This window comes from Pipistrellus hanaki, assembly GCF_964339955.1.
Source record: "Pipistrellus hanaki genome assembly, chromosome: 9".
NCBI classification, from domain to species: domain Eukaryota; kingdom Metazoa; phylum Chordata; class Mammalia; order Chiroptera; family Vespertilionidae; genus Pipistrellus; species Pipistrellus hanaki.
Genome location: NC_140511.1, coordinates 77,982,265 through 77,996,543, shown reverse-complemented (window position 1 = coordinate 77,996,543; position 14,279 = coordinate 77,982,265). Strand labels below are relative to the sequence as shown.

General features: G+C 52.3%; 1 protein-coding gene across 1 annotated transcript; it reads right to left on the bottom strand.

Moving 5' to 3' along the window:
- Positions 1-7,314: 7,314 nt before the first annotated feature.
- LOC311628602 (phospholipase A and acyltransferase 4-like) lies at positions 7,315-14,279 on the bottom strand. Its single transcript, XM_084895969.1, has 4 exons — positions 14,127-14,279; positions 11,445-11,553; positions 9,443-9,711; positions 7,315-8,650 (listed from the first exon to the last, which is right to left on the bottom strand). Exons 1-4 carry the CDS (start codon positions 14,133-14,135, stop codon positions 8,537-8,539), a joined length of 501 nt encoding a protein of 166 aa, XP_084752095.1. The 5' UTR covers positions 14,136-14,279; the 3' UTR covers positions 7,315-8,536.

Below are 14,279 nucleotides of genomic sequence, written 5' to 3'. Positions count from 1 at the left end.
GGGAGGCTGCCAGGAGAAGGGACTGTCCTCAACCTCTGAGCTGGGCCCTGCGCGCCCCTCGGAGCGCTTACTGAAAGGCCTGCCACCGAACCCCATCTGCCTGCAGCTCAGATGTGTCTCTCTTGAGGACCTGGGTGCCGCCGTCCTGCCTTTGAAATGTCCTCGTCTACCATGGCCACGTGGCTCCGTTGGTTGGGCGTCATCCTGTACACCAGGCGGTCGCCAGTCATTTGAGGTCAGGCACACGTCTGGGTTGTGAGCCGGAGGCAGCCCATCGATGTGCTGACACACGGATGCTACTCTCTCTCTGTCTCTGTCTCTGTCTCTGTCTCTGTCTCTCTCTCTCTCTCTCTCTCTCTCTCTCTCTCTCTCTCTCCCCGCCCCCCTCTCTCTCCCCCCCAAATCAATAAACTATTATTAACTGAAAAGATATAGAGAGATGCTGTTATAGCAAAGTAAGCAAAGACGGGAGACAGACCACCAAGCCCCTGGGACACATAGAAATCCACCTTTATTCCAAACGCCGGGCTGCTGGCTCAGGGAATCAGTTCCCAAAAGCTGACCAAAACCTATTCTGCTGAACCCAGATATGTGTATCCCTGGATTCCGTTTCTTGCTTCCTGGTCTCTGTGTGGGTTTTTCTAAAAGCTGTTTTGCTGCCGAGTAGCTTATAAAAGTCTTCTAGCTGACACCTGACAGGTTCGGAGGGGCCAGGGCCGCGCCCCTGTGACTTGAGGCCACAAGGTGTCAGAGGAGTTTTATTCCGACCCCTGCCCTGTTGCAGGCGGGCTGAACCGAGGACCGCATCCGCGCAGAGAGCAGAGGGGGGTCCATTCCTCCTGGGGGCTGCCAGCCCCTCTGCTGACATTGGGTCAGCTCCTCTATCAGGGGCCTCCCCGTGATAAGCTGTGGGGTGCTCCAGGGTGCAGGCTTCCTTGGAGATCTCTAAGTGCATAAGTCTCTCTCTGCCCCATTGTATTCTCTTTAACCCTTTCAGTCTTGTCTTAAAGGGAATATATAGAGGAAAGGAAGGGGGCTGGGGTTGATGTTCCTCTTTGTCTGCTTCCTGCATGGGAGGGGCTGTCGTGGACACCTAAGGAGTAAATTCAGATTATTTCCTGGGGTATAAGCCTGTAGCGGCCCTTTCCCTGGTTAAGGACAAACGGTCCTACTGTTTGGTTAACAAGGACTTGTAATCTTGTTTGTATAAACTTGGCAACTAATTTTAAAATGCAGGGTCCAAGGAGGAGAAGGAGGAGAAGTAGTGTCAGGTGGCCTAAAAGAAGTAAAGGCCAGGCCAGTGGGGCAAAGCTGCTTATAGTCTGGACCATAGGGACTGCTCTATGCTGTCCTGACTGACCTCCTTGAGCCATTGCGAATTCTGTAGAATGCTTTGTGTTTTTTCTTCTATTTGACCTATAGAGTTATAAAAACAAAAGGAGGTGCTAGCAATTAAATAAGCCCTTCCCTCTGGCTAAAAGATAGTCTAGGGTGAGAAGAGGGACTATTTTGGGGATATAAGAGATCTGCCAGATTTAGAAGCACTAGGGCGGTAAACAAATAAATGTGCCCTGAAGAGAAACGCTGTAAATGGCCCTGGAGTCAGCAGTCTGTAATAAATTTTAAAATATGTTGTATTGTCAATGCTTTAAATTTTCTGAGGTTATAACTTCCCGTTCACTAGCTTGACTTTTTATTTTTTACTGAATCTTAATCCTTGCTGTCTTTATTCTTTTTTTATTTTTTAATAAATCTTTGTTGCTCAGATTATTACAATTGTTCCCCCCCCCCTTATCTCCCTTCCACCTGGTTCCCGCCCCACCCTCTGCCCTTACCTCCCCCACTCCCCACCTCCCACCCCACCGTCCGCCATTGTACTCATCCATAGGTGTACGATTTTAATCCAGTCTCTTCCTGTACCCCCCTACCCCTTTCCCTTAGATAATTATCAATCCACTCCCTTTCTTTGCCCCTGATTCTATTATGTTCACCAGTTTATTCTGTTCCTCAGATTTTTAATTCACTTGATTTTTAGATTCACTTGTTGATATATATATATATATATATATATATATATATGTATTTGTTAATCATAATTTTTATCTTTCTTCTTGCTCTTCTTAAATAATACCTTTCAGCATTTCATAGAATACTGGTTTGGTGGTGATGAAATTTTTTTAGCTTTTTCTTATCTGTGAAGCTCTTTATCTGCCCTTCAATTCTGAATGATAACCTGGCTGGATACAGTAATTTTGGTTGTAGGTTCTCACTATTCATCACTTCTTGCCACTCCCTTCTGGCTTGCATAGTTTCTGTTGAGAAATCAGCTGATAATCGTATGGGTGCTCCCTTATAGGGAACCAACTGCTTTTCTCTTGCTGCTTGTAAGATCCTCTTTTTGTCCTTTGCCCTTGGCATTTTAATTATGATGTGTCAAGGCGTGGTCCACTTTGAACTCTTGTTTGGGGTTCTGTACATTTCCTGTATTTGTAAGTCTATTTCTTTCACCAGGTGGGGGAAGTTTTCTGATAATATTTCTTCAAATATGTTTTCAGTATCTTGCACTCTCTCTTCTTCTCGCACTCCCATAATTTTGATGTTGGTATGCTTGAAGTTGTTCCAGAGGCTCCTTACACAATCCTTAACTTTCTGGATTCTCTTTTCTTCTTGCTTCTTCAGAGGAGAGTCTTTTAGCTCTTTGTATTCCAAATCTTTGACCTGATTTTTGTGTTCCTCCTCCATTCTGCTGTTGGATCTCTGCACAATATTTTCCATTTCAGTCAGTTTATGTTTAACTTTTAGTTGGGTCTCATTAAATTTATTGGCCTTTTCTAGGAAATTCTTGAAAAACCTTATAACCATGGTTTTGAAATCTATATCCTCCATCTCTTTTGTTTGAGATCTATTTCCTTGTCTAGGCATTTTTGCTGCTTCCCACAGTTGATAGGATGGATTTGTGTGTTTGGTGTCTTATATGGCCCAGCGGGTTAGCCTCCCCAGTTACCTGAGGTAGACACTCTTGGTGCTCCCCTTTGTGGATTGCGTGTACAGCTTTGTTGTAGTTAAGTCTTGAAGGTTGTTGGTATCCCTGGGAGGAATTGACCTTCAGGCCAATTGGATGTGAGTATCAGCTGTGTCCATTCTGGGATACCTTCTGTACAGGAGATAGTCTTATAGGATGAGACTTGCAAAATTGCAAAAGCCTCTGTGCTCAGCTTGGATGGGGAAGAGTCTCAGGGCTGAGCTGACAGTCTTGGCTTCCTGTCAGCCCTGCCTTTGTGCGCTCGCCTGAGTTTCCACCTGATAGTCCCAGATTCCCCATGCAAGAGCGTGGGTGCCCCAGGGGCTCACCCAGAATAGGGTTGGGTCTCTGTATACTGAAGCTTCTGATTCCTTCAGCTATGGAGAGGCCACAGCAAGCTCCGCGGTCAGATCTCTCTGCATGTACTCACTCTCGCGACTGTAGACCCTGCCTGCTGCGGCTCTTGGCTCTTCCAGTCTCCCAGTCTCTGAGTCTCTTGGTGCCTTTCTCTACAGTCCAGACTCTAGTTGTAGCTTTCCCACTCTTCCAGCTTTCCTGTGTTTTGGGATGATGTCTGTTCTGATTTTAGTTGTTGTTTTGAAATTGTTGTGTTAGGCGGCAGCTTAGGTGCTTACCTAGGCCGCCATCTTGGTTCTCCTCTGTCTTTATTCTTAAACCTTAAACTCCTACATTAAAGACTTATTTTCTCTCAAACAGAGCAACCAACTTGCAAAACAGGTGGGAGAGAGACATGCTGGCTGACATTGCAATGCATACATCTCAAGCAAAAGTAACTTTCCTTTTATTTATGGTGCCTCACTAATGGTGAGATTTCATACTGGCTTGTCTCAAAGTGCCACTGCTGAGAATTCTGGTGCACCTTAAGAAGCATCTAGCAACCTTGTCCTGCCAAGTTTGGAGACTGAAACCTTTTGCTTCTCTGCTTAAGAGTCAAAGGCCCTTTGGTTGTTGTCCTTTTCCTTTCCTTCTCATCACATACGCACCCTTCACAAATCTTACACTTTCAAACTATCCTTCAAACCTTCTTTCTATGTCCTTCAAAAACGTATAATTATGCTTTATTCCTTCCATTTAGTATTTCCACTCTAATATTCTTCCTTCCTGTCATCAACTTGTATATACTTCAGTAACTTGCACAGACCTTTTCGTTTTTCCTTTAAAATATATGTCCATGCCTTCTATTTAAATCTGAATTTTCTTTAAAAAAAATATATTTTAATGATTTTTTACAGAGAGGAAGAGAGAGGGATAGAGTGTTAGAAACATTGATGAGAGAGAAACATCAATCAGCTGCCTCTTGCACACCCCCCACTGAGGATGTGCCCACAACCAAAGTACATGCCCTCGACCAGAATCGAACCCAGGACCCCTCAGTCAGTAGGCCGACGCTCTATCCACTGAGCCAAACCGGTTTTGGCTAAATCTGAAAATTCTAGTGATAAAAAAATAAACAGCCAGCATTTTTTAGATTGACATTTCTGAACATTTTTAAAATATATATATATTTTTAATTGATTTTTTTACAGAGAGGAAGGGAGAGAGATAGAGAGCTAGAAACATCGATGACAGAGAAACATCAACCAGCTGCCTCTTGCACACCCCCTATCGGGGATGTGCCCGCAACCAATGTACATTCCCCTGACTGGAATCGAACCTGGGACCTTTCAGTCCGCAGACCGATGCTCTACCACTGAGCCAAACCAGCTTCGGCTGAACATTCTTTAACAAAGCATAACAGTTTTAAATTTATTTTATAGATTTTCTGTAGTAAAAGTTAAAATCAGTTGAACTTAAAGCTTATTGGAATATTCATAATGTTTATCCTTTAATCCAGCAATGTTCCAAAGCTTTGGAGTTGTCAGAAACTTTGGAAGATTATTTATAGGCACATGGGGCTGGAGAAAAGGCAGGGGGGAGGAGAAAGCAGGCTTCTAGCCACTTGAATTTAAAACTTTTTAGAGATAATATGATAAGGTGTGGGTGATAATGAGGTCAGCTTCTGATAGTAGCCAGACTGCTAAGTAAGTGTTTGTAGTTTTGCAGTAAAGAAAGTTGTTCTTTGGGGAGGTGTGCGTGTGTGTGTGTGTGTGTGTGTGTGTGTGTGTGTCTGTGTGTGTGTGTGTGTGTGAAGGCACTGAGGTCAGAGAAGTTTTAAGAGCAGTAAAGGGGTGAGAGTGCAGGCCTTGGGATCTGAAGGCTCAGTGAGGAGTCCCTTGGCCACGTCATGTTATAGAGGAGCTTTGTAAGAAAGCTGAAGTTGGGAACTCAGAGGTGAGAGAACCTAGGGAGAGCATTTCTTGTTCAGAGGAGGGGACAGAGAGGGAGGAGAGAAGGCATTTACAGTCCAAGGAGTGGTGTGGCTTGTGGGGGTGAGAGTGAAGTAGGTGCATGTTTTTTGGGACAGCTGGACTTTATGAGGGATGCCTGTAAAGGGGTGTGGGGGAGCGGGAAGAGACTGGTCAAAAATCATACATGTATGGAGGATGACAGTGGTGGTGGGGAGATAAGGGCTGTAGGTGGGGTGGGAACTGGTGGAGGGGAGCTATGGGTGGGGGGAAGAGGAACAATTGTAATAATCTGAACAATAAAGATTTATTTTTAATAAATGAGCCATAAACAATGAAAAAAATAAATAAAACACCAGCCACCTCTGTGCAGTCAGAGTGGAGCTGAGGGAAGCAGGCTTGTCGCTGACACATGGGAGTAGGTCCGAATCAGAATGAAGCAGGCAGTGCGGGCTGTTCTGTTCCCAGCCGCTCACATGGGGACAAGTCAGGATTCTCCCCAGAAACCCGCCAGAGGTCTGTCTGAGTATTCATCTGTCTGAGTATTCCTCTGTCTGAGCATTCCTCTGTCTGAGTATTCCTCTGTCTGAGCGTTCCTCTGTCTGAGCATTCCTCTGTCTGAACATTCTTCTGTCTGAGTGTTCCTCTGTCTTAGTATTCCTCTGTCTGAGTATTCTTCTGCCAGCGTGGAGGCCTAATGGCTTATTAGGACTTCAGGCGTCCTGGTCTCTTTCTACCTGGCCTTGGGGTTTGGGGAAGCTCTCTCCACTGTCCTCTCAATCTCCTCCTCTGCACGGTGGATCTGACACGGTTATGAGAGGGGGGCAGATTGAGACCATGGAGGGTCTGCGAAGTCCCACCAGTGCTGATGCCTGGAAAGCAGCCATGAGGGCAGAGTGGGACCCATGGCCTCCAGGGCGGGGCTCAGAGGGGGATATGTGCTGAGGATGCTAGGCCAGGAATGGGACTCTCCCCCGAGGCCGAGGCGCCCTTTCTGCTGCTGCTCTCCACTCCTCTGGGCTCCGGAATGATTAGAATCCTGATCTCCCCACCTAGCCGGTCCCTACCCTCCCTCCACTGCTTTCCCTTCTGCATCAACTCAGCAGCATCTCCCTTCAAGGCTGCAGCTCCTGGTTCCTTGTTCAAGACCCCGAGAGAGAATCTGATTGGCTCAGCCCACAGCATCCCAGCTCAGCCTCCTGATTGGCTGCTGTGGGGTCAGGGAGCACACTGAGCCAATCAGTTCTGAGGGATGAGGCCAGTTCCATGGTTTGAACCTTACCCTGAAGGCAGAGGCAGCTTCCCTTGGTGGGGACTGTGGGTGAGCCCAACTGCAGGGACTGGCAACACTGGTCTAGGCCACCCAGGGGAGGGGGCGGAGCTGGCACCACCCTTGGGTCCCTCCAGAGCCGCTGGGAGCCTGGGTCTGGTCCCAGGGGAAATTCCCTGCCTAGAATTAGAGCCCGGAGCTCACATCTCCCACAAGACCCGAGTCCCCGGATCCCCTCTCCCACTGCTCTTGGGAGAGCTCTGGACAAGAGGCCAGAAGCCGCCTCCCGTCTCTCACCCGCTGGTTATGGGGCTCACAGCCAGCTGTGCCCTCTGACCCAGAGGTAGGCTGGGAGCAAGGCCAGCGGGGCTCCTTCCGGAACCCTCGCCTGGAGGCTGACCTTTCCCCCTGGGCATCTGAGCAGGGCGCTCTGTGGCAGCAAGTGCAGGTCATTCTCTTTGTTCTTCCACCTTCTGATGGCCCCAAGCTTCATCCCAGCCTGGTGTCTGGGCACCGAGGCCTCAGACCCCTCCATCCCACTTTCTCATGCAGGGAAGGTACGGCCAGGGGAGGGGACGCCCCCAGGTCTCCAGTGAGGGTATCAGGGCTGTGGCGGAGGCCAGGCCAGGAAGTAGAGGTCATGGGTCCCCTCCCCCTTTGAGACCACACCCAGGGCACACTAGGTACTAGTGGAGGGATGCTCTGAGGAGGGTAAGTTTCATAAAAGACTTCATTTTATTCTTAGAGAAATTTTAGGTTTAGAGAGAAATTGAGAGGAAGGTGCAGAGATTTCCCATGGGCCCCTGCCCCCCACTCTCGCAGAGCCTCCCCCATTACCGACCTCCCTGTCCCCAGAGTATGTTTTTGGTGTCACTGAAGAACCTCCATTGGCACATCACAACAACCCACAGGCCTTAGTGCAGCCCGCGGTTCTGGGTGTGGCGCCGTCTATGAATCTGGACACATGATAACGACATGCCTCCCTCAGCACAGAGTCACACAGCGTTTCACTGCCCTCAACGTGCAGGCCACTCATCTCAATATTCAACCCGGGGGAGCTTGAGCTGTGGCAAGTGGGGCTCGGGGAGATGGTTAAATCCCAGGTGGGAGTCATAGATGGGTGAGGACTTGACCATTGAGTTAAAGAAGAAAAACAAGCCCGGTGGCTCAGCGGTTGAGTACCGACCAGGAGGTCACAGTTGGGTTCCCGATGGGCACACATGCCCTGGTTGCGGCTCAATTCCTGGTGTGGGACGTGCAGGAGGCAGCTGATCAATGCTCCTCTCTCATCACTGATGTTTCCATCTCTCCTTCTCCCTTCCTCTCTGAAGAACAAAATGTGAAAGAAAAACAAAACTTCCAAAAGGTGGGCTGGCTGAAGGAGGCAGGAGGGACGGGAGAGATGCTGGAAGGTGTTGTGTTGATGCCTCATCAGGGGATTCAGGGCCAGAGGTGGGCCTGCTGGGGAGGGAACTGTGTTTTTGGTTTAGCACCATGAGAGGAAATGAGTGGTGTCTGCTGATCGCAGTGGTCAGACCACAGACATTGAGCACCTATTCCAGGCTGGCCAGGGGCTGGGATCCCCCACCCACCGCCTTCTCTGGTCCCCTCGCTGTCCTCTGAGAGTGGATCCCGGCCCCCAGCTGGAGAGGAAGGTCACACGGAGGGAAAATGCTGGCTTCCCCCACAGGCGCCCCGGGGCTTCCGTTCTGGTTTTGGCGTCACAGAAGCAGTGGGATTGCTCCCGGGAGGGTCCATAGGTCAGGTGTGAGTTCTTGAGTCTTGGCACAGTCAGGCCATCCTTCAGCCAGGGAGGGAGGGAGGGCCAGTGCGAGACAGGACAACAGGTTGTCTGAGAGCTCGGGTCAGGGACACAGGACGATGGGAGGTCATTTCTATAGCGGCTTCTAACGCGGGGTTTTGTGCCCCTTCAGGCTGTCACTGGCGCTGGAATAGTGTGCTCATGACAAAATAGGCAGCCCCAGCCAAGACTCCGAGCACAGTAGTTGCTGTGCGCACAGCTGGAAGTGTTGTGGTCTGGAAGTTTTCTGCCTGAAAAAGAGCAGCCCAAGCTCACTGTCCACAGCAAGTCCAGACAGGTCCTCCCTCCCACCAAAGGGGCTGGAGGCCACACTCTTTTCCTGCCCTCCCCGGGGGCCTGGCCTTTCAGAGATGCTGGCCTTGTCCCCACATCCCTTCCCTGGGAGCGGGAAGTGTGACCGCTTGTTAGTGCTGGGCTTGTCAGGCTTGTCCTGACACCCGGCAGATGGACGGATGGAATCCTTGTGTGTGAGCCTCCTGGGTGGGGCCACTCGGTCCTGACAGGGGGAATTGGGGAGGGGGCTTCCTGCCTGGACTGCTGTGGCCAGAGCTCTGGGGGTGGAAGTGGGAAGGGCGTAAGAGGGAAAGAGGAGAGGGGTAAGGCTGTGCCCACACCTTACACAACATGTTCTTGAGCTCTCACATAGGCCACAGACCTGAGCATCTTTTGCTGAGGGCTCTCTGGGGCCTTAGGACACCTGTCATGGTGCAGGGTGGCCCAGACTTTCCCTGACAGCACACAGGGCATCAGGAGCTGCCTTTCGGGCGGGTCTTAGAGACAAAGGATCCTAAAGGGATAGAGGAGCCCAGAGCCTCAGAGGTCCTCCAACATCCCCTCCTTAGGCACATGGGGAAACTGAGGCCAGAGAGGAAGTGCCCTGATGTGAGATTTGTTCTCAAACATCCTGACTCACAGCCAACAAGACCCTGAGAGCTCCCCTTAGATTTATTCAGGGTCATTCTTGTCGCCCCCACTCCAAGCAGACCTCACAGGGAGAGGGAGCCCCCCACAGATGGCCTTACCTGCTTGCTGCGGGCCTTGCCGTATCTCAGGTCCGTGACAAAGTGCTCACAGTTCCTGTGCAGAACATCATACGATAAGTGCTTGCCAACCATCACCTCTGCAGACATGATGATCTTGTTCACGGGCAGCGGTGAGTGCTCCTGGTCTAAGTGGTTGTTGACCTGATAGCGGCAGCCCTCCACCACATCCTTCAGGCGCTGCTTTTTCACTATCCCTCTGTTGCCCACGACGGAGAGGGCACTGCTGGAGGCAGCCCCAGGGTAATCATCTGGAATGAGACACATGCGAATCTGCAACTGCAGGGAGGCCAGGGAGGGAGAGAGGACACAAGGCAGGGAGGAAGGGCCAGGGGATCACACTATTGAGCTCTGGTGTCTGTCCCTTCACCAATGGGATTGGAGGATTCCATCGTTTTGCTCTTTCCCTTAACAAGCTTTGACTACTTTTCATGTTAATCAATGTTGTGATGGACAGTGGCTGCCACTGTGTTCCATTATATGAACGGACATCATTTAGCTGACCACGTCCCTACTATTGGCTGGTCCAGAGCTTATCCATTGTAAACAATGATAGTACAATAAATGTATTTGTTCATCTTTGCACGTGTGTGTTTCAGAGAGAGCTCACAGTTGTTTTAGTCTGACTGGGCTTCAGACTCTGCTGTGCAAGTTTCTCACATTCCCTCATTATTCTCCTTTTGAACTTCATGGTAAAACTCTCATGTCCATTTCAGAACCGATAGTGGACCTGAGGCATCATCGGTCTTCTCTGGCCCAGCTCTGGCCACATGGGGAGGCCACACAGCGCTTCCAGCTGGTGGCGTCCAGTCCATTGAGCCTGGAGCTGGGATTTGCTCTCTAAGAGGAGGGAACTGAGGAGCACGCTAACCAGCATGCTCCTTTGTGTGAGAGGCTCCAGGCTGGTGCTGCACTTAGCACCGCCCTTGAGGAAGCACGACCTGCTCACTCCCACACAAGCAGGACCCGCTCCCCACACTCACCTCCCTGTTCCAAGCCTCCTGAGTGTCGTCTGGATTAGGGGGTTTCACTTACTATTTGCCATCAATGCTGACAGTTTTCAACCCTGTCAGTGTAGGTGACAGCGCATAGGAACCTGGTCAGTTACAAGGAGATTCTTGTGATCCTGAGACAGTTTCTGTCCAGCAAGAACTCAAACGCTTGCTGTCTGAGGTGTGGGTGTCATTGCTCTGCAGGGCACCAGCCCCTGTGCCTCCCAGTCCATGGTCTCATCCCAGCACCTTCCTGTCATGGATGTACACATGTGTGGGCCCTGCCTTCTCCTCTGACTGCCTGTCATCCTGCTTCTGCTCTCCCTGTGCTACATCAGGGTCCAGGTGCTCATGTGCGTGTGTGAGAGTCTCTGTGACATGTGACCTGGGAGAGCTGCTGAGTGGGGGGTGTTCAGGAAACCCTCTCAGGACGCCCTGTTCTGTGACGTCCTCTGAGCACAGGACACAGCCTGAGAGGCAGTCCCTCCATGAGACCGGGACACCCAGACATGCTGCTGGTTTAGAGAGATTAGTCTGCTCGCCCAGCTACCGGCCTGAGCTGTAGAGTGTCCAATGTGGGTGCAACTGGGCTTCCCTGGGACCCACGGACCTCTGTGCCTGTGAGTCAGGACCCAAGGGACCACTGAGATGCCCCACAGGAATACGGGTGTACAGTGAACACACGCACTGCCCAGGGAGAACAGACACTGGTTCCCAGGTGGCATTTGGCTTTGAATTGTTCTCTTTAGGCCCGTGGTCGGCAAACTGCGGCTCAAAAGCCACACGCGGCTCTTTGCCCCCTGAGTGTGGCTCTTCCAGAAAATACCATGAGTCTATTTTGAAGAGATTTTAGAAGAAGTTTAAAAATTTTGGCTCTCAAAAGAAATTTCAATCGTTGTGCTGCTGATATTTGGCTCTGTTGAGTAATGAGTTTGCCGACCACTGCCTTAGGCTAAGAAATCTTTGGTAAATCCTACTTTGAACGCCCTTACCTGGGGGAGCAAGGTGGATCACATAACCATCACCCAAATAGAGGGCCCAGTGCTGGTAGCCAGTTCGGAAAATCTCAATCAGGTCCCCAGGCGTGGGCTCTTCAAGGAGCTGCAGGAGAACAGCCAGGAGGTGAGACAGAGTTCAGGGAGCGGCAGAGGGCGCTGGGAGCGGCCGCCGGGCATGTAGTTTTCGTGGACGCTCATGGCCTGGTGAGCATGTGGAGGAGACTCTGGCCCTGTGAGGCCCTCAGCCCCTGGCCCTTTCGGAGGGGGCCCTTGCGGAACTGGCTGCCCCGAGGGAGGCAAGCCTGGAAACAGGATCCTGCGCTTTGGGAAAGTGAGGAATTTTCCAAAGAGAGAGCGTGTAACACACGGGTGCCTGTGTGTTTTGTGCATGCACACAGATGAGGATGCCCCTGAGTATATGTGGGTGTGTTGTGCACGTGTCTGGAGGGTGATGGCACGACTGCTGTGTGCAAAGCCCCTTCCCGGAGGCTGGGACCCAGGCCCATCCCAGTCACGTGGGCAGGTGAACTTGAGCTTCTGCAGGTGTGCACATGCCTCTGGCCCTGGCTGTGCATGCCCCAAAGGCTCCTCCTCACCCTCTGCCCCTCCAGCCCGGGACACCTTCCCTGAGAGATGCCGACCTGGGGGACAGGACTGAGAGCCCAGGAAGGGGACTGAGCTCTGTGGAGGCCCTAGTGTGGCAGCCCAGCTTCCGGAGCTGGGTGTGGGAGGGGACAGAAAGGGCTCACACACTCAGACAGCAGGCTCTGCTGGCACTTTCCCCTCCATAACTCCCCCCTCCCACAGCCCAGAGGAGGAAGCAGCACCCCTTGCTCAGGTGGGGAAAATGAGGATCAGAGAGGGAGAGGGACTTGCCCGGGGACACTCAGCTGGCAATGGCTGCGCTGGGTCTTCTCTGTCCTGTCTCCTCCTGTCCCTTTCCTCCCTCCCTCTCTGCCTTGCTCACCTCCTCCCGCTCCTCAGTGCCCTGCCCAGGGCACCACAGCTTCATGATGAAAGAATTTTTCAGCTTTTCTTTGTCAAGGTGTCTCACCCCAGCGAATGGAAACCTCGCTCAGCCCTCTCCCTAGGCGGCTCCACCTGAGGCCAGGGCTCAGCCTCCCTTTGCCCCATTGCATGCCGATACCCAGCAGTCCCACTGTCCCCGGTCATTTCTCCAGATTCCCCTCCTCCTCCACGTCCCGCCCAGGACTCCGTTCAGGGCCTCAGGTCCCTATGTTGTGACCCCACAGTTTCCTGACAAGGTTCCCTGTGCCTTCACCTCCATAGCCAGTCCCCCTGAGCCCCTGGTGTCCTTCCCAAATGTCCCATCTATCCATGACCCTCCTCTGGCCTCAGGGCACAGTCCTGCCCCTGGGAAGCCAGAGCTCCTCCTGACCCTTCCCCACCCTCCAGGTCCCCCTGACCTCGGCCCCCCAGGCTGACTGAAGGCCTTGCCTTTCACTCCTACAGCTCCCTCTGGCCTCTGCTCCTCTGAACCCCCTTCTCTTTGCCCCACTCCCACTCCTCCTTTCGTCCCTCAGACAGACACCTCCTCTGAGGAGCTGACCTGAAGGCCCAGCCCGGCTCAGCTGCCACCCTCAGGGACCCCAACTCCCGGTGATGCCACCTCTCCACACCTGATCCTGCTCTGCTGGGGTCCCTGTGCCTGTCTCACCCCCTCTGGGCTTTGAGCTCCATCAGGGGGTCCTGTGTGCTCAGCCCTCCCTCCCTGCACCTCCTGGGTCCTGAGAGGGGCCTGTTTTGGGACAGGAGGGAAGGACCTGCGGGAGCAGGAGGGCTGGAGGGCCAGGGCCCAGGGCTCAGGCCAGGCAGGCCCAGAGCTGCTGTCCATCTAGGGGAACAAGGGCATTTCTCACTCTGAAGCAAAATGGTGACTTAGGGAGGCTGGGCCCTGTCCCCGGAGCAGGGCAGTGAGCTGGGCCTGGTCTGGGGGAGGCAGCGGTTCCCAGGAGCAGTGAAGCAGGGGGACTGAGCTCTGGAATGTGCAGGCACCTTCCTGGAATGGCCCCACTTCCTGTAAGAGCCGGTCCCCGTTGGCTGCTTTTCTGCTACACATACACCTTGCGCTAGGCGGCCCCTCCGGATGACCTTCCAGTCCCGCAGCAAAAGAGACTTAACATACAGGTCTCTATGCAGCCTCAGAGATGGCGCTGGAGTTCCCAGCAGGAATAGGTGTGAGTCTGAACTCCAGGGCTATTGCGGGCAGCTGTCCTTGTTGGACGCTGAGAACCAAATGCACCCCATCAGGCAGACACAGGCCTGGGAGGAAGGGGGGTCGAGAACACAGAAGCTGAGGAGGCATCGAACCCCAGGAGAAGCTGAGCCCCACAGCCCGGGATCCACTGCTCCCCAAGCCCCGGGTGCCCATCAGCCCACACTCCAGCTCCTTCCCCAGCTCAGGGGCACAGACCAGACACCACACATCATCCCACTGGCCCCAACCCCATACAGTGCCAGACCCAGAGCGGGGGCTCCCTCTGCCCGATGACCTCCCGGTCCCGCAGCCAGAGAGACTGAAACAGCACTCAGGTCTCCATGGCAGCCTCAGAGACAGCGCTGGGCTTACCAGCAGGAACCCAGCCCCAGGCCTGCATTATAACAGGGAGCTGCCCTCCCCTGTAGAGCTGGTTCTAGAAAGTTCTGAGGACTTACCGAAGCCATTGTCAGCCAGCGTGGGTCTGGCTTTCCGTTCCTAGTGCAGCTGGTTTTATACCCAAGTGAAAACTTTCTCTTTCAATTTCTTTTCTTTTTTTCATAAGGACTGAACACTGAATGCCAGCATTTGTCTACGTGGACAGCCATAGT